The sequence below is a fragment of the Notamacropus eugenii genome, chromosome 4, assembly GCF_028372415.1.
Source record: "Notamacropus eugenii isolate mMacEug1 chromosome 4, mMacEug1.pri_v2, whole genome shotgun sequence".
NCBI lineage: Eukaryota > Metazoa > Chordata > Mammalia > Diprotodontia > Macropodidae > Notamacropus > Notamacropus eugenii.
In genome coordinates, this window is record NC_092875.1 from 76,322,491 (window position 1) to 76,343,302 (window position 20,812).

The window sequence follows — 20,812 nt, forward strand, 5'->3', positions numbered from 1 at the left end:
TCAGCAAACCAGAATTGAAATAGTTCTAAAGAAATGCAAGATGCACAAATTTAGAGAATCCACCCCTAATGTTCACATGGACTATTTGTGCCTGACCTGTAGTAAAACATTGCAAGCTCCTATTGGTCTGATCAGCCACAGTTGGACACACTGAAACTTGACTCTGGCATAGTGGTGTCATTTTGGTCTTCTTTAAGAACAAAGGACAACAACCAACTGACTGGTGCAGGAACATCCACTTAGTATATGTCCAAGGCAGTGTTTGAATTCAGGTTTTACTGACTCCAAGTCTATACAAACTCAGTATAAATTAGAAGCAGATTATGATCTGTGCTGTTAGAAGGAGTTTCCACACCAGTAGCTCCCACAGTGACAAAATCATAGGAACAAATATATGTTTACATTACTGGCATTTGTGTAGCACTTTCAAGTTTGTAAAAGACTTTCCATGAATCATCTCATTTGAACTTCACAACCCTATGAGGTTTCTACTACTGATATTATTATCCCCATTTTACAGATGAAAAAACTGAGTCTCAGGAGAGTACGGATATGTACACAGGGTCTGCAGCACAACATCAGACCACAGATAGTTAATTGGTTTTTGTCTGCATCAGTAGGTATACCTGACAACCCAGGCCAGGATTCCTTTCACATCACTCAATGTTCTCTGACCAAGTTGAGGAAATTTCTATCTCATCCCAGATTAAGAAAGATTTTATACCCAGAAATGCTTATATGCTCAGCCACCAGAGCTTATCAATTGTTCTTCCTTCTTTGTCTTAGCTGCTGGATCCAGACGAATAAGGGATTTCTCTGGGCTTTCCTTGGACCAGTCTGTACTATATTCAGTGTAAGTGAACACATTACAATGTAATTCTAGTCACTGGACAGAGAGATCCCCAAGAGGCTAGAGGAGCTGAGAAAGGTGTCAGGAGCAAGAACCAATGATCCTTGGTGGTCAAGTGGTAGCAGTGGTCGTGTAGACATGTATAAACGTACATATAAGCATGTATGTGTGCTTGCATACATGTGCACAATTCAGTGCTAATCCAAACTCAGAGCAACCAGGTTTGGAAGTAGATGACCAAGATGGGGCTCAGGTTCCAGGTTCCTTGGATAAATGAATTTTGTATTGTACCCACAGGTAAACTTCATTTTTATTCTTCTGGTCCTTTGGATTTTGCACAGCAAACTTTCCTCCCTCAACAGTGAGGTGTCCACTATCCAGGACACAAGGTGAGATAAAGTAAAAGATCCTTCATCCCTGGGCAATCTCTGAAAGTCAAAGCCATGTACCCTGGTTGGGTTCAATGTCATATCTAAATGCACCTCGCAGACTCATAGGGACATTATAGGACATGTAGTCCAAACCCCCTCTTTTAGAAGTGAGGAAATTAAGACCAAAGAGAATAAATGACTTGCCCAGGGCCACAGAGACTAAATAATGGGAAGAGGATTCAACCAGAGCCACTCTGACTCTAAATCAACATTGTATTGACTATGTAAAGATGTCAAAATAAAGATGATGGTGCTCATCCCATATGGAGCAATGGAGTTGGATCTTCATAAAAGGAGGCATTTAATCCCATCACTGATGGCATGGCAGGGAAGTTAGAGAATAAAATTTTATCCTTTTCCTTGGCCCAAGTTCTTCTAGGCTTTTTCCAGGGTTCTTTGGGGGGGGGGGGGTAGGACTCTTATTTGCATATATTATATTTTTGTTATTTGTTTTTCAATCGTGCCTGACTTTTTGTGAGCCCATTTGGGATTTTCTCTGCAAAGATATTGGAGAGCTCTGCCATTTCCTCCACGTCATTTTACATTTGAGAAAACTGAGGCAAACAGGGTTAAATGACTTGCCCAGGGTCCATAGCTAGTAAGTATCTGAGGCTAGATTTGAACTCAGGAAGATGAGTCTTCCTAGCTCCAGGCCTGTACTATCCACTGTGGCACCTAGCTGTCTTATAACATTTCATAAATTATCAAAATTCAGCTCATATTTCATCTCATTCTAGTTTAAATGCTAAGAAAATTTACAAAGATAGTTGACATTTTATTTATCCCTTAAGCTCTTTATTTCTACTCTAGTTTTATACGACAAAAAAATAGGAAAACACTCACTTTTCATTTATGTTCATTTACAACAAAAATTCAAAAGGTAAGCAAACATAGCACTGAGACTCCCAAATGCTGCTCCCTACTTGGGTCTATAAAAAACAAAATCAAGGCATGTAGCACTCTAGCACTTTTGACAAGTCAAAGGAGTGGGAAAAGAGTAGACCAGGCTGACAAGCTTCTAAGGGGATGTAGCTGCCAGGGGGGAAGAAACAAAGAAGAAAACAAGAATTTATCAAGCACCTACTATGTGTCAGGTACTTTGTTAAGAGCTTAACAAATGTTATCTCATTTGGCCCTCACACCAACTCTATGAGCTAGGTGTCATTATTATCTTCATTTTATAGTTGGGAAAACTGAGGCAGATGGAGGTTAAGTGACTGGCCCAAAGTCACACAGCTTGAAAGTATCTAGAGTCAGTTTTGAACTCAAGTCTTTCTGATTTCAGGCCCAGCACTCTATCTGCTATATCATGTAGCATCTGGTAGTTTTCTATTCTTACCAATTATTCTTGCCAACTAAGAGCTAAGCTCTATTATTTCTAAGCTGTTGATGAACTGCATTTGGCTCTAGTACCCTGAAATAGAACTCTAGTCTTCCTGCCTTCATTATGGCTCTGGAGACTTGACTTGATTTAAATCAGAGTCTCCAGACTTGAGCAACAGGTAGACAAATTTTTTTCTACTGAAAAAATAGTTTATATGATCATTTTGCAAACCATTCAAAATATATCAAATGAATGACAGACAGATCCATAGATATTTATTAAGGAGAAGTCAGGCTTTTGCAAGATGCTTGACTAAGATTTACATGAGACATTCTGCATTGCTCTGAGTCAATTCCTACTCAGGGCAGAGAACGCTGTTCCAGGATGACATTGCTCAGGCCCACTTGTATAAGAAAAACCCTGTTATTTTTCAGTCATTTCCAATTCTCTATGACCCCTTTTGAAGTTTTATTGCCAAAATACTAGAGAGGTTTGCCATTTCTTCCTCCAGCCCACTTTTACCGATGAGAAAACTGAGGCAAATAGGGTTAAGTGACTTGCTTAGGACCACACAACTAGGAAATGTTTGAGACCAGATTTAAATTCACAAAGATGAGTCTAGTCTTCCTGACTCCAGGCCTAGTACTCTACGCACTATGGCACCATCTAATGACCATTGAGAGTGAAGACTAAATCTCAGTCTGTCTGAGGATTTAGCCTGAAGAATTTATGTCTATGGAACTTAATCTAGGAAACTTATCCTAAGACTCAAGCAGAAACTGGGATTGCTGCCAAGGGGACTGAGAGGCAGATGTTCTCAGAACACATACCAGATTCTTGCCTTGCTCTCCTATTTAGGATGCTGACATTTAAAGCCCTGGCTCAGTTGTGCATCCTGGGCTGCACCTGGTGTCTGGGCGTTCTGCAGATTGGCCCAGCTGCTGGGATCATGGCTTATCTCTTCACTATCATCAACAGCTTGCAGGGAGTCTTTATTTTCCTGGTGTACTGTCTCCTCAATCATCAGGTGAGTTCCCTTTTCACTTCTCCTTCTCCTCCCCGCCTTGCTCACAGTGAACTAACCCAGAGACTCCTTTGACTTTCCAGGTTCAGCAACAGTACAAAAAATGGTTCATGACAATCAAGCAAACACAATCTGGATCTGAGTCCCTTATGCTCTCAAGCAAGGTTGCCTCTGGTTCCACCCAGACCCACACAGTAAGAAAATCCACTGCCCTTTTAATACCTGCTCATCATGAGGCCTTTGCTACTTAATCCACGGCATTCTCTCTGTCTTATCATAGGATGCTCTAAGGTCAGGATCACTGGGTCATTGACTGGTTTGACCCTGATATGGTCTCTGTTAATAGCTCCGTATTTCCTAAAGTGCATTATGCTCTGTTAAGGCAGCATTTTCTCTCTTCCTTGCCTCTGCTATCCTGAGTAGAGATTTAAAAAAAAAAAAAAAAAAAAAAGCTTCCGGGGAAAGCACCATCATGCCTGGAATCCTCAGTTACATTTCCATGCCCAATAATAATAATGAATAGGGACAGCTGGGTGGTGCAGTGGATAGAGCACTGACCCTGGAATCAGGGAGACATCAGTTCACCTCAGACACTTGACACATACTAGCTGTGTGACCCTGGACAAGTCTTAACCCCAGTTGCTTTGCAAAAATAATAATAACGACTAGAATTTATATCACACTTTAAGGTTCGCATAGGACTTTGTGAGTCTTAAAATCTCCATTGTAGGGTGGCACAGTAGACAGAGTGCCAGGCTTGGAATAAGGAAGACTCATCTTCGTGAGTTCAAATCTGGCCTCAGACACTAGCTGTGCTACCCTGGGCAAGTCACTTAACCTTGTATGCCTCGGTTTCCTCATCTGAGAAGGAAATGGCAAATTACTCCAGTATCTTTGCCAAGAAAACCCCCAAATGGGGTCACAAAGTGTCAGACACAATGGAACAATCACAGATGAGAAACTACTGCAGATAGAGTTAAGTGCCTTGCCCAGGGTCACACAGTTAGCGTCTGAGGACAGATACGAACCTAGGTCTCGTTTTCCAGTGCTTTATCAACTGTGCCATCTAACTCTCTCTTATTTTAGATATTCTCCTTCTATTAAACCAGGGCTAGACAAGAGGATTCCTGATGCTCTTCTGTCTGTGGGTCATTTCATTCATGCTCACAGTCTGACTAGCTGAAACCAGAGGACTAGTCATTCTCTCAGCTTTAGGCTCTTCTCCCTAAATATGTGCATACACTCCTCCATCTCTGTTTTTTGGTTATCTCTTCCAGGAAAACTAGGAGAAAAGTATCAAAAATAAAAAACTTCCCAGTCCCTATGGGCAGGGAAGTTGATATAGAACTTCTGGACAACCATCAGCCTGGCTTCATGAAGAAATAGGCAAAGAAAAGTCAAGAATATTTTGGTCAATTTAAGGAAGAGATAAAGCCCGTTTGTGCTTTTCCTCAAATTGAAGATTCTGCGGAGAACTCACCAATGAGAGAAGGGCCAAGGGAGGAGGCAGCCGAGTCACAAGGATTACACTCATTTCTTGCCAAGCATCAACCCTGACTCAACACTGCAGTCCTTCTGGATGATCTCTTATCTCTGGGTTTTTATGACCCTGCTTTTTCTTAATTCTCCTACTTATCCAGCTGTGTCTTCTCAGTCTCATAGCTTGGTTCTTCATGTCACAGGAACCAATTGGGAGTGTAAAGAGGGGTATGCTGGTAAGTGTTTAACAATCAGATTTGGATGGGGGGGAGTTTAAAAAGTCTGCTGGAAACATTTTTTAAGTTTAATCTGCATTGTTAACATTTTCACAAGTCTAGACAATCAAAATCAACTAAAAAAACAAGTTGAAGCAAACTTTAGTAAAGTTATAGGCTATAAAATAAGTCCACATAAATCATCAGTATTTCCATATGTTAGCAACAACACATAGCAAGAAGAGAAGAAAGAGAAATTCCATTTGAAATAATATCAAACAATATAAAATGGGAGCCCAACTGCCCAGAAAAGTCCAGGAACTATAAGAACATAATTAGAAAACACTTTTTACACAAATAAAGACAGATCTAAGCAATTGGAGCAATGTTAATTGCTTGTGGAGAAGTTGAGCCAATATAACAAAAATGATAATTCTACCTTCATTAATTTACTTATTCGGTGCCATACCAATCGAGCTGCTGAAGAATTATATTATAAATCTAGAAAAAATAATAGCAAAATTCATCTAAGAGAACAAAAGTTTAAGAACAGGCCTGCACAACTTTTCCACTTACCAAAGGATTTCAGGCAGTCTGCAAAAAAATATAGAGAAAACATCCTTCATGTGTAGAGGAAATCCTTTGGCATGCTGCAAGTGGCCAAGGGACTTTCTAAGCTGCTGGTAGCTGAAAGCTGGGCAGGCCTGGTTAAGAATGTCAATGGAATCAATGAAAAAAATGTGAAGAAAGACGACCTAGTAATACCAGATTTCAAACTATATTTCAGAGTGGTCATCATCAAAACAATCTAGTATTGGCTAAGAATCAGAGTGGTGGATCAGTGGAATAGATTAGGTTACACAATACAAGTACTAACCCAAAGATCCAAGTTTTGGGAGCAAAAGTCTCTTTATTTAACAAAAATTTCTGGGAAAAATGAAAGGCAGTTTAGCAGAAACTAGGCATAGACCAACACCTCACACCATATTCCAAGATAAGGTCAAAATGGATCCATGATTTAGACACAAAGGGTAAGCATAAGCTTAATTAAACAAATAAGAGGAGCAAGGAAGAAATTACCTGTCATATGTATTTGAACGGGATTTATCAGGGCCATTCACCCCGAGCCAACAGGTTTATCTGACCAGCAGGGCCTGTTGACCCTGAAGGAGCTCGCTGTGAGTAACAGATGAGGCGGGAGGCAAAGATGTAAGGCAACTCCGTTTATTCAAACTAGCTCAGGCACTTATATAGTATCATGTACACCTTAGTTACGTAAGCAACACAAGCAAGATTAAATTAGTTTAAGCAAGTTTTGCTACTGCTTTCCAGCCACGTTTCAGGAAGTATCTGGTGGTGAACAGGGGCACAACCCTTCCTCCCAGTGCCATCTTGTTCATGCCTTACCAATCTCCCCTCAGATTACCTGAACCATGATTGGTGTACACTGTCCAAGAGAGCTGAGGGTTGGCAATTCCCTTACATGTATTATGCTTGATATTGGAAAGTTCTCTAGCATTATATAGCACCAGCTCTTGGTTGTAAAAAGATACTATTTTATACATTTCTATAGTTTTTTATTATTTAATGTAAATTTGCATTGTATTTCTCTAAAACTTTTTCATACAAATATACACATGTGTGTATAAAACTGATATCTCCTTTTTACATTGCCAAAATTTCTCCCAGTATCTCTCCCATTTCCCTGTCCCAGAGAACCAAGTCATATAACAAATGATATATTTTAAAAAGAAGAGAAAAATCAACAAAACTGATACACAGAAAAAGTCTGAAATATGGACAATGTGTCACATCCATGGACCTCCCAGATATTGAAAGGAGTAGAGAGAAACCCTCAAAGATTTCAACATCTTCTCAGATCTCTTCTTTGGAATCATGCTTGTTCTTTGCAATACTGTAATATTCCCTGTTGATTGTTTTGTGGTTGCCTTTCCATTTCCATTGTAGTTGCTGTATCTGTTGTTTCCTTGGCTTTGCTTACTTCACGCTGCACCAGTATATATAGTTCTTTCCATGCTTCTCATTTCATCTACTGAAATCACGTTTTTACTATTTTTATTTTTAACACAGTCTGCTGTTTATGGTTTTTGTAACATCAAACCAAACTTGCATTTCTGGTATAAACCCAACCTGATAATGGTGTATAATTTTTAATATGCTACTGTAGACTCTTTGCTGTTTTTTTATTTAATATTTTTGTCTCAATACTCATTAGAGACCTGCTTGTCATTTTCTTCCTCCTCTTTCTTTAGGATTTAGATATTAGAACCATATTTTTCGCATACGAGGAATTTGATAGGATCCCTTCTCTCTCTCTCTCTCTCTCTCTCTCTCTCTCTCTCTCTCTCTCTCTCTCTCTCTCTCTCTCTCTCTCTCCCCTGTGTATGTATACGTGCAAACAATTTGTATGATATTGAATTTAATCTTTCTTCAAACATTTTGATAGACCACTTGTAAGTCCATCTATGCCTTGAGTTTTTTTCCCTTTAGGAGTTCATTTTTGAACTATTTAAATTTTTTATCTCAGAATGGGTTGTTTTTATTCTCTATTTCTTGTTTTGTTAATCTTATTCTTTTGTATTTTATAAATATTCATTCATTTCATTTAAATTATCAGTTTTGTTGGCATATACTGAGCAAAAGAATTTCTATCTACTTCATTTCCTCTCCATCTGTTGTGAATTTTTTTTCATTTTTAAGTAATAATAATTTGGTTTTCCTCTTATTTTTATCTACTTAGTTAGTAGTCCATCCATTTTGTAAGTTTGCTTGTTTTTTTCCAAAAAAAAGAACTGTATCTCTTAGTTTTCTTTATCGATTCACTGGATTTTCAATTTTATCTCCTTTGATTTTTAGAATTTCCATTTTTGTTTAATTGAATTTTCAAAATTTGTTCCCTTTCTAATTTGCTCTACTTTTTTGTCTTTTATTGATGAAAGTAATCACAGACATATATTTTCTTCTAATGAATACTTTCACTGGATCCCAAAAGTTTTGGTGTTCTCTCATTGTTGAAATTATATTTGATAAAATTATCTTTATTTCTGTGACTTGTTCTTTGACACAAATATTTTTAAGATTATATTATTTAGCCTCCATTTTTGTTTGAATCTTTCAAAGGTTTGCTGTTCTATTGCTTAGAATTTTTATTGTGTTTTGGTCAATAAAAGATTTTGAACTGAAATTCTTGGGAGAGACTGAGACTAACACAGTATAAATATCATTCCATGGAAAGTTAACCACTATTCTGTTTGTGAGACGAAAGCAGAAGAAATTGACTTAAAGGTCATGAAAGGAATGACAAACGATTTGAGAGAATTATGTAGAACTCTTATTCTGCAGAGAAGACAACCTACAGAGAAGGAGTCTGGAGGAGAATTCTTGGGAGATCATGACTAGTCATTCTGAAAATGCTGAATAATTAATTCGGTCCTTCTAGGGTCTGTAGAAGAGACAACAATTGCATCGAATAGATACAAGTAACTCTGGTTGTGATCTTTCTCATAGCTATAACTTTGTTGGAATATTTCACTATGCCTCTCTGTATTGTTTGTTTCACTGTTAATAAATTACAAAATCAGTAGTGTTGATGTTTTGTCTGCCTATAAGACCAGGGTCTGATACTTAGAGAAAAAAGTTTATGAAAAAAAAAAGTTTATCAAATTAGTATAACTTATTGGTTTTTCTCATGATTTCTCTCATTCGTTTTAATTCTTCTATGTAACATGACGAATGTGAGAATGTGTTTAAGAAGAATGTAAGTGTAGAACCCACACAAGACTGCTTTCCATCTCAGAGAAGGAAGGGAGAAGGAAGGGGAGAAAATTTAAAATTTATAGAAGTGATTGTTGAAAACTGAAAACAAATAAATTAATTAAATTTTAAAAAATAAAAAAATTAGCATAACCTGGGGTGGGGATTCAAAACTCATTAAATAATTACTTAGAGAGAAGTTGAAATTTTAGTAATTTGTGAGGAAATATAATAACATAAATCTCAGTTGCCTTCAAACCCAGTTTGTGTTCAATAAGGTAACAAATCCAGTAGTAGGTTAGGGTCCAGAGATTTTACCCCTGAGACCCCCTAAAAGGTATGGCTTTCACCTTACGACACAAATTTATATTCTCATCCATGAGACTGCAAAGAACATGGCTATATGTAAGCGTGTCATCCTTAAGCACTGCTGGTGGGATGGGGCAAGGTTCACTCTTAACACTGCTATATTATTCATTTATTGTTGGAGAAGATGGGGGGAAATTGGAACAATAATCCATTGGTGGTGGAGTTGTAAACTGATTCAACCATTCCGGAGATTTGTTTGGAACTATGCCCAAAGGGCTATAAAACTGTGCATATCCTTTGATCCAGCAATACCACTACTAGGTCTGTATCTTAAAGAGATCATAAAAAAGTGGAAAGGACTCACATGTACAAAAATGTTTATAGCAGCTTTTTTGAGGTGGCAAAGAACTGGCAATTATGGGGATGCTCATCAACTGTAAAATGGTTGAACAAGTTGTGGTATATGAATATGATGGAATACTATTGTTCTATAAGAAATGATGAGCAGAAAGATTTCAGAAAAACTTGGACATATTCTTGCTGAGTGAAGTAAGCCAAACCAGAGCATTGTACATAGTAACAGCAACATTGTGCCATGATCAACTATGATTGAGTTAGCTCTTCTCAGCAATACAGGGTTCCAAGGCAATTCCAAAAGACTCATGATGGAAAATGTTATCTACACCCAGAGAAAGAACTGTGGAGTCTGGATGCAGAGAGAAGAATACTATTTTCACTTTTTTTGTTTTTTGCTTTTTCTTTCTCATGATTTTTCCCTTTTGTTCTGATTCATCTTTCACAACATGACTAATGTGGAAATAAGTTTAACATGCTTGTTGTGTTTGTCCTTTGTTTTTGAAGAGAACCATGACATCAGGAAAATAATGACATGACTTGCAATTGACTTTGATTTGAGGGAGGGAGGGCTGTGCAAGGTCACCAGCCTCACTTTCTCCTCCAGAGCCATCTGGGGTCAGTCGTCAGATATTCATCAGGATGACTGGAGATGTCCCAGTATGGTGATGGGAAATTCTGGCCCTTTTAGGCTAAGGCCTTTTCAGGTCCTCATTTTGAGTCAGATAATGCCCATTCAGTGAATAGGCCTCTTTAAGGAGTGAGTCAAGGTATGGAAACCTATATCAGATTACTTACTGTCTTAGGGAGGTAGGAGTCAAGGGACAGAGGGAGAAAAATTTGGAACTCAGAATCTTCCAAAAATGAATGGTGAAAACTATCTTTACATGTGATTGGAAAAAAATAAAATACTATTAAATGTAGAAGTCAAAAATATTTTAATATGGTATTCATTTATTCCTCTCTAGAATCTTACATTCATAGACCTTGATTAGAATATTTCTTTGTATACATACATATACACATTACATACATGTGTGTACATATATGCATACATGTGTCTATGCACATATATTTATATGTTCATGTATATATGTATATGCATGTGTGTTTACATATATACTACAAGGTAATTATTAGAGACAAAACACTAGCATCTGGGAAGATAATAAAAGGCCTCCTGTAGAAGGCAGAGCTCAGTCTGAAAGCAAACAAAGGATTCTAAAGGAATGGAAGGACTGAGTTCTCAAGCGTGAGGAGGTTGGGGGCCCAGCTTTCCAGTGACACTAAGAAATAGAGGGGAGTGGAGAATATATTTCAGGCTAGAGGGCAGTTCAACCAGTGCAGAGGCATGGAGACAGAAGATGGAGTGGACTGGAGTATGTGAGAAACCTCAAGAAGATTGATTTGCTTTTTTACTGTAGAAAAAGACTCCTCAGAGTTCTGGGGGCTTCAAGCCAGGTTTTCATCAAAACGCTATACATACAACTTCTTTCATCAGTCAGTGAGTTACCTCCTCTTGTTCATTTAAATTAACAGTCCCACTCTCTCTGTTTTTTGGCAGAGAATGAGCAGCAAAAGGGTGTAGTAGTTCGGAAGTTTCCCACACCCACCTTATACTAGATTGTGTAGGATAGGTTGACGAGGAGTTAAATTTGAAATTTAGGACTATGCTGTTGCTTCAAGAATATCATAGATAAATTCATGGATGGCAAATCCATTATGGCTTGTTAAGGTGAAGTTAGTGACATTCATGACATTCCCCTAACATTCTGAAATCAGCATGATGAATGGCAGCTGTCAGACCCTGTCAGAGACAGACCACAATCACAGATAGATATTGTTCAGATCTGCTTCAGCATTTCTTGTGTAAACGCTAACTAAAATTGGTTAATACTTAGTATGAAAGAGTAAGGATTCACATCTAAGTGTGGAGCTTACCATACATTTCAGGTAAGTGAAATTCATTGCAAGGATTTAAAGAAGCATCTAAGGATGGGCTGATCAATCCTGTGGGTTTTATTTTTCATATTGGTCCTTAAATTTGTTATGTTTAGTGGAGATCAACATGGCTTAACTACAGATGCACAAGGAATCACGGAAGGAAATAAAGGGGAAGCATGGGAAATGTGCTAGCTGCAAAACTTCCCAAATTTACTTGGCCTACTGTCCCCCTTTCAAAAGAAAATAAAATGACTCAGTGCCCACTTTAGAAATCTACTTTCTTTAACTTTTTAATTTTTTTTGAAATTTACATATCTCAAAAAAAAACATTTTTTAAATGACACATCTTAAGTTTAATTATTTCTTATAATTTTGTGGGTTTTCTCCTGCATTGAAATTTTGATGATGTAACATTGCATCATGTGACCATATAGTATTGTATTATAAACAAGTCATTACATGCACATATTCCTGCATGCTAGACTTCCCAAGAACATGCTACATGTTTGCCTGCCAACTCTTGCTTGTGAAATCTTATCAGTGGACTTGACCGCTGATTGGTTATAGCTTGTACTTTGTGTGTTTATTTGGAAAATAATGTAATCACAATCACTTTCATTCTGTTACACTGCAGATGAAACATGTATGCATGGTTTTTTAGTATTTTCTTCTCTTCTTTCCTTATGCTTCCACTGCCCCCTTATTTTTATTCAATGCCCCCAATTGCACCCAAAGCTACTACACCCACCTATCATTCCAGTGTCCTCCAGGGGGTGATATTATCCTCTTTGGAAACCTATATGCCAGGATATCAGGCACTTCTACCAGGGCAGCAGCTAAAACAATCACAATGGAGAAAGTCCACCAACATTCTTCACTGGGCCAAGACTGACATTTCCAAACCTGACACTTCCAAAGGTCAGGGAAGAGGAGCAACCAGGGATACTACTAGAGATCCTCAGGTACTTTAGTCTTTAGGTAGAAACCGGAAGTTCACTATGGCTTTGACAGGGGTTGCCCCAGTGTTGGGGTGTAAGCTCAGTTTTCATGTGGACAGTCTCAGGCAGGTAAAAGTGAGGACTTCTAAACCTCAGAGTTCTCACGAGGCCTCCCAGGGAACAGCTGGGGATTCAGGCATGAAACACGGGCTATCTCGTGCATTTCCACCTCTTCTCAGTGGGAAACTTGCTCGGGACAGCATCCCACCCTTGAGATTGGCCCAGGGTCTGAGCACACCTGTTGTTAATTACCTAGGGGCTGAGAGCAGCAGGGTATTCACGTGCAAACTATGCAGCGGGAGAGCTTAAGTAGGGACAGGAAAGCCTGAAGGCTCTTCTGGCTTCGGGGTCCCCTTTGGGGGTCCTTCCCCCCCCCCCCCCCCCCCCCCCCCCCGCTCTTCTTGCTGCGGGGCCCTTAGAGGGAAGAGGGTCCCTCCCCTCTTCCACTCCCATCCTCTTGCTGTATGATCCTTGCCCCTTGGGAGGATGAGGATTCCTCTCTCCTGAGGAAGAATCTCACCCTGCATATGGATACGTAACTAAGACCCTGAATAAAGCCTAACCCTTGTTTGACTCTGGAAAGTCTCTTCTCTCAATACATTTATCTGGTTGCCCTCTGAAGACCTGCGAAAGGTAAGTAGACTTGGGTAGCCCATCGGCCTCTAGGCCAAACACCTCAGGAACTGACACATCAATACATCAAGTTTTTTCTGGGACCATCCTCACTCCATGCATTAGGGCAGCTCAGGGTCAGGTAATCCCAGGGGTTTTCTGTAGAACACTGGTGTCTCATTCAAGAGAACCTGAATTACCATCAGAGTTTACAATCTCTGCAGTCACAGCCAGTGATATACCAATGACTTCTAGCTTGAAAACTTAAAGGTATAAACGATTCCAACTATGATAGAGATAAGGAAAAACTAGAAGGAAAGCAGTTCCAGGCACAATGGTGGTGTGGCAAAGACGGATAATTTGTCAGACAGACCTAACTACAACTACAATAGGGCTGGAAAAAATCCGAGGTTTTTCCAGATGACAACAAGGCAAAAGCTGGGTCCACTGCACCAATAAGAGAATTGAAAAGAATAGAACCACAGTTTTACATTCAGTTTGATCCAAACATCAGGCTTCTAAAAATCAATCAATTGGCATGTATTAAGCACCTACTAAGTACAAAGTACTGTGCTAAGCACTGGGAATACAAAAAGAGGCAAAAGGTAATTGGTTGGTTGGTTGGTTGTTGTCCTTCCTTCTTGAAAGAGGACCAAAATGACATTACCACAATAAAGTTAAGTTTCATTGTGTCTAACTCTGGCTGATCACACCAATATGAGCTAGGAATGCTCTACCACAGGTTGGGCACAAATAGTCCATGTGAATATTTGGATTGGTTACTCCAAATTTGCACAACCTGCATTTTCCTTGTGCTATCTCAATTCTGCTTTGCTCACAGAGCACAGCACCTTTTCTGATGCCGGCACACCATGCTGAGTGATACTGTGCCAGTGTCCCCCATGTTGCACAATCAAATTCAAAGTTCTTGAGAGTGTCCTTGTGTCACTTCTTCTGACCACAATGTGATCACCTGGCCCATGTGAGTTCTCCATAAAATAGCCTTCTTGGCAACTGTACATTTTGGATTCCAACAACATGGCCAGCCCATCAGAGTTGTGCTCTCTGAAGCATAGTTTGAATGCTTAGCAGTTCAGCTCGAGCAAGGACTTCAGTGTCTGGTACCTTATCCTTCCAGGTGATCCTCAGAATCTTCCTAAGACAGTTCAAATGGAAGCAATTCAGTTTCCTAGCATGGTGCTACTGGACTGCCCCTGTTTCACAGGCATACAACAATGAAGAAAGCACAATGGCTCTGTAGACTTTCAGTTTGGTAGTCAGTCTAATACCTCTTCTCTCCCAAACTTTTCTTTAGAGCCTTCCAAACACTGAGCTAGCTCAGGCAATGCGTGCATCATCCTTATTGTCAATATGCACATCCCTGGAAAGTACACTGCCAAGGTAAGTGAATTTATCCACAATATTCAGAACTTCTCCATTTGTTGCAACTGATGGTTCTCCATATGGATGGTGTGGTGGTGGCTGATGGAGCATCTGTGTTTTCTTGATGTTAATTATTAGATCAAAATTAGCACAAGCAGCAGAGAATTGATCCATACTCTGTTGCATCTCAGCTTCAGAGACTGCATTGAGTGCACAGTCTTCTGCAAACAAAAAATCATGCACCAACACTCCCTCCACTTTGGTCTTGGCTTGTAACCTTTTCAACTGAAGAATTTACTATCAATACGGTAGTTAACCTTGATGCTGTGTTCATCCTCATTAAAAGCATTTGACCTCACTGCTGAAAACATCATTCTAAAAAGTATGGGAGCAAGCACACAGCCCTGTTTCATTCCGTTGGTGGCTGGGAAGGCATGGGAGCATTGTCCACCATCCAGAACCCAAGGAAATATGCCATCATAAAATTGACATACAATACTGATGAACTTCTCTGGGCAAACAAATTTTGACATAATTTTCCATAAGCCCTCATGAATAACAGTATCAGAAGCCTTAGTCAGATCTACAAACATTGTGTATAGACCTCTGTTCTGTTCCTGGCATTTCTCCTGGAGTTGTCAGGCAGCAAACACCATATCGACTGTTCCTTGTCCCTTTCGAAGCCACACTGGCTCTCAGGTATATGACCATCTTCCAGGTGAAGGATCAGCATATTAAGGAGTACTCTATCAAGGATTTTGCCAGCAATGACTAAGACAGAGACCCCCCTTTGATTATTGCAGGACAATCTATTCCCTTTCCCTTTATAGAGATGGGCAATGAAGGCATCCTTGAACTCCTGGGGGATAACCTCCTCTTGCCATATAACCTGGAAATTTTCATTCACCTTTTGTATGAGCAATGGTCCCCCTACCTTATACATTTCAGCTGGAATACAATCAGCACCAGATTCATTGCTACATGAAAGTAGCCTAATGGGCCACAAAACCTCTTCTTCAGCTGGAAGTTCAGCTAAGGAGGAATTGACTTCAACCTAATGTAAATGGTCAATGGCCTCAGCATTGTTGGATGATAGTCTGTTGAGAACACTATGGAAGTGTTCAGTCCATCTCTCTAGGATCATGTCCTTATCGCTAATCAATGTGGCCCCATCAGCACTGAGTAGTTGTGATGCACCATAAGTTTTTGGTCAATAAATAGCTTTCAGGGAATCATAAAAGTGCTTTGGATTTGTACTATCAGCACAAAACTGAATTTCATCTGCCTTCTTACTGAGCCAGGAATTCTGTATCTCTCTAAGCTTTGCTTGTACTTTGCTACTGATGGAATTAAATGATGCCTTCTAAAAGGTGGATGAATGATCCTGCTGGTAAATCTTGTGGAGTTTTCTTTTTTTGTTTAGCAGCTTCTGAATTTCCCTATCATTTTCATCAAACCAGTCTTACTTAGTGTTTGTGAATGTTCTGACTCAGATGAGCAAATGCAGTTCTGTACACCAAATCTCTGAAAGCTGCCCACTCCTTTTCTGCTCCACTGTTGCTCACTGTGTGTTGGCTCAACTTTCCCTCTAAGTTAGCAACAAACTGTTCACTCTCAGAGAAGAGCTCTAATTTGTTGACATTAGTCCTTCTGGTAGTCATTTGTCTGGGGGCAGCACTCTTGATGAATGCGAATATTTAGCTAAGAAAGGATAAGTCTATGATCAGTCTAGCACCCTGCACCACACATTGCCTTCTTCACCCTCACATCTTATCTCTTTTCTCCTTAAATCACATAGTCTATTAGATGCCAAAGTTGCTGCAAGGGTGCATCCATGATGTTTTATTGCATTTAGGTAAATGGAAAACAGTGCTGGTGATGAGAAGGTCATGTGATGCAAAAGTCTTCAGCAGTAAATGACCATTGCTGTTGCTGTTTCCTACTCCATTCCTCCCTAGGAATCCCTGTCAAGACTGGTAGCCTGAGCCTACTTGGGCATTAAAGTCATCCAGAATTATAAGCTTGCCCTCTTTTGAAACATCAATGATAAGGGTCTCAAGGTCTTCATAAAATTTTTCTTTGACCTCATCAGGGTTCATCATGGTAGGAGCATAGGCACTGATGATGGTGGCATGGCATTTTCCTGCAAGTGGCAATCATTCACTCCTTTTGAGGCATACCAACTTGCTTACTAGATTAGTTTTGATTGCAAAACTTATGCCAGCTTCACAGTGCTCCCCTTCACTGTGACCACTGCATAAAAATGTGTATCCAGCTCCAACTTCAGAAAGCTGACCTTCATTTGCCAGCCTTATTTCACTCAGGGCTGCTATTTCGATGCAATATCTCTTGAGTTCTCTTGCGTCAAGAGCAGTTCATCTTTCAGGTCTACTGGATTTTGTGTTGTCTATAAGTGTGTGCATGTTCCACATGCCGATGGTGAGTGCATCATCTTTGCAGATGTTTTTGTACATTTTGTACATTTTTTGTGTGTTTTGACTGCATAGTGGGATTCCCCCCTGCCACAGTAATCAGGCCAGGGTGGGGTAAGCAGACAATTTTTAGGGCACCTTTTCTAGCCCCCTTCCTCACACCAGAAGGTGAGCGATGCAATCCTTAAAAAGTTGCTCAGATGCCCAAGGGGCTGCCACCAAGTCCCACTGGGCTTCCAATGAGAAATGATCCTATGACCTGGACCACCTGTGTGCAGGGTTGTGACTATAGCTCTCAGTGTATCTGCACCTGCTGCTTCATCACTTGCCTGTCACTGCAGGACATATTTGTAATTTATAATATATTATATATTGCATAATATACAATTATAATAGCAAAATACTATGGGTGATGTCTTTTGATTCATGTGTAAATTGGATTTAAGTGAGGCAGAGTTTCAAGAAGTCATCAGCCTCACTCTCTCCTCCAGTCAAATGTCCAGTAGCAGGACAGAGTCAAGACAGCTGGCAAGGGCTCAGGATGCAGTGGATGACTTTGGTGTCTTCAGTATCTAACCAAGCTCTAAGCACGGCACATCACCTGCTTCAACTGCCTTCATGGCTATTGGCACAAACTGTTCACATCCACCCATTTCACCAGGAGAAATCTTCACGTGCCTGTATAGGCACCACCACCCCCAACTCACCAATGGATTTGAGACCTATTGATCACCCTCAAGCTGGTTCAGCCAATCTGCTAAATCGTTTACCAGGATGTGGCCACTGCACATGTTGTAACTTCCTGGAGCCACAGATGAGAGTTGGGTGGAACAGACGGACACCAAAGGTGGAGAAGAGTCAGGAAGAGGGCTCAGCAGCCGTCACACCAGAAGTGCTGGTTCTCCCTGAACACACCCTACACCCCAGCAAAAGAGAGTATTGCCCTCGAGAAGCTTACAATCTCAATGGAATCATAAATAAATAACAATAACTAACATTTGTGCAGTGCTTACTTTGTGCCTGGCACTATGCCAAACACTTTGCAATTATAACCTCACTTGATCCTCCCCACAGTTCTGGGGGCTATCGTTATCCCCATTTTACAGATGAAGAAACGAAGGCCAACGGAAGTTAAATGATTTGCTCAGTTAGTAAACGTTTGAGCTCAGATTTGAACTCAGGTCTTCCTGAGTCACCCAGCACTGTACCTACTGTACAGTGGTTTGACCACTGGTAACATACAAGCACACAGGAAACACATAGGGAAATGTGCTGATTTGCTTCCCCACCACTTAGTCTAGATGGTCATTCCAGTCCAGTGACTTGGAGCAGCAGAGTCCCAGGTAACTAGCTCTATTGAGAAATGCAGGCTGATCCTAAGTGAGCATTGTCTTATATCCTGGAGGACAAAGGAAGATGGAGGCTTTGACAAATATAACAGTCGAGAATAAGCAGACCCCCAGAATCTTTGAATGCACCAATTATGGGTATGGCAAATAAGTATGAATAAGTATCAAGGTTGGTCAGATCCCTTTGGGGTCATGACTGTACTTGGGCCTCCTTTGTCATTCCAGCTGTTTCTGTTTGCCTACCTTCCTTCCTGCCCCCGGGGTTCAAGGGCCTCATCTGGCCATCCTTCATAACTGGAATTGCTGCCAGGGGAGCCAAGAAACATTGTGGAACCTTGCCAGGACTATGATAGATGTTCACCTCATCCTCTTCTTCAAGTTGATTTCAGCTAAAAGCATTAATTCCATAGCATTTCATCCTGGGCTACATCCTGTGCCTGGGGCAATAGTCTAGGTTGATAAACCTTTGAGCTGGAGGGCTGAGTCTTTCTCACTGTAAACTGTCTCTAACTCTAGATACATTCCACCCCTCTCCTCCCAGGCACCTCTCCCTATTCTGGAATATGGAAAGCTGAAAAAGAGTTTGGAGGAAGAACATGTATAGGATAATAGTTACTGCCCATTGTTCAACTCTTGCCTCTCAAACATCCTTCTCTAGTCCTGATTTCTTGATGTGAGCTCCACTCTGGCACCATAGTTGTCTACAGAACCTTTATGTCCCATTGGCACCTCAAATTCACCATGTCCAAAATCTAGCCTAATATCTTTCCCCTTCAATTTGATCCTCCATCTGACTTCACTGTTTCTAATTTTGTCATCACCTGTCACCTAAGTCTCCCATATCTGAAATCTTGAGGCTAGGAACGCCCCTTTTCCTCACCTCTCCAATATAGCAGGTTATTAAATAACATCATTTTCATCTCCATAGCAGCTCTCAGATCCATCCTCTCACTCTCTATTCCCATGATCATCAAACTAGTCTAAGCACCTTGTTTTTACGCAGTTTTTCATTTTGTCTCTCCAATTACTCTCTCTCCTTGAGAGAAGTTGCTATGGAGGGGGGAGGTCTTTCTCTCTAGCCCCAACAGTGCCAAGTAGGTGCTTAATAAATGCACATTGACTAATGGTGAACTGCACTGTTCTTAGTGACTGGCACAATGGTGGGTTCTTTCATATCCATGAGCCTGAACTGGTCAATGATCATGGATGCAGGCAGCAGAATATGCATATGATTGTATACACCTTATCCATAATGACTACAACAATATAGGTTGACATTCCACAAGGTGATCAGACTCTGATTAGTGGCATCTAAAAAGGGGGGGGTGGATGATCAGAAGAGCTCCTTATCAATTTGACGAGAGCCCGGATCAACTCAATGGTATTACAGGACATGCGTCTTCACTTGGAGGTATCTAAAAAGCACCTCTCAAAGAAGAGTATGAGCATGTTCATTGGTACCTTATTAAAAGCACACAGGGAATTACGGGCTGGGGTTCAGAGACTTGGGCTGCCTCCAAGATCATTAACGACTTCAGGCTCAAGGGTATGGAAGAACTCAACATTGTGCCAGCCATTAAGAACAGTGTAGCCCACTGTCCATTAGTCTATTAGAATTTCTTAAGCCTCTACTATGCGCTAGACTCTGTGCCAAGCCCTGAGGACACAAAGAAAATATATATAATATATATGTATACACACACACACACACACACACACACATACACACACATATATATATATGTATACATATACATACATATATATATACATATATATATATATATATGTATATATATATAACATCTTCCAAGGAGCTCACGGTCTAATAGGGGAGACAAGATGCAAAAACTATGTGCAAAGAAGACATAGACTGTATCAATGGGAGGTGATCTCAGAGGGAAGGCACAAAGATCAAAGAGGACTGGGAAAGGCTCTTTGAAGAACATGGGACTTTAGCTGAGGTTTAAAGGAAGTTAGAAAGCAAAGATAATGAGGAAGAGTAATCCAGGTATGGAGAAGAGCCAGAAAAGATGCTCAGTCAGGAAATGGAGCATCATGTGCAAGGAACAGTAAGAAGGTCACTCTTATTGGATCAGAGAGTATGAGGAGGGGTAAGAAGACTGAGTAAGTAGGAAACAGCCAGGTTATAAAATACGTTAAAAAACAAATAGGACTTTATATTTGATCTTGGAGGTCATAATGAGTATGTTGCATCTTTTCATTTTCTGTGAAATACAATAAAGACATTTTGAGCCACATATGCATTTGACACCTTGAGGGCCTGGTTGGAAGTGGAAGAGACTCCATTACTCATATATGGGAAAAGCCTAG

The 20,812-nt window shown here is 40.2% G+C and overlaps 1 protein-coding gene across 3 annotated transcripts in view; it reads left to right on the plus strand.

Moving 5' to 3' along the window:
- Positions 1–8,171, plus strand: part of LOC140499982 (adhesion G protein-coupled receptor E3-like) — a 62,830-nt gene extending 54,659 nt beyond the window's left edge. For all 3 annotated transcript variants that reach the window (XM_072602090.1, XM_072602092.1, XM_072602091.1), the window contains 5 exons: positions 787–853; positions 1,148–1,239; positions 3,464–3,632; positions 3,713–3,823; positions 4,907–8,171. In XM_072602090.1, coding sequence (XP_072458191.1) covers positions 787–853; positions 1,148–1,239; positions 3,464–3,632; positions 3,713–3,823; positions 4,907–4,915 — 448 coding nt within the window. In that variant the 3' untranslated portion in view covers positions 4,916–8,171. The remainder of the gene's footprint in view (positions 1–786; positions 854–1,147; positions 1,240–3,463; positions 3,633–3,712; positions 3,824–4,906) is intronic.
- Positions 8,172–20,812: the final 12,641 nt, after the last annotated feature.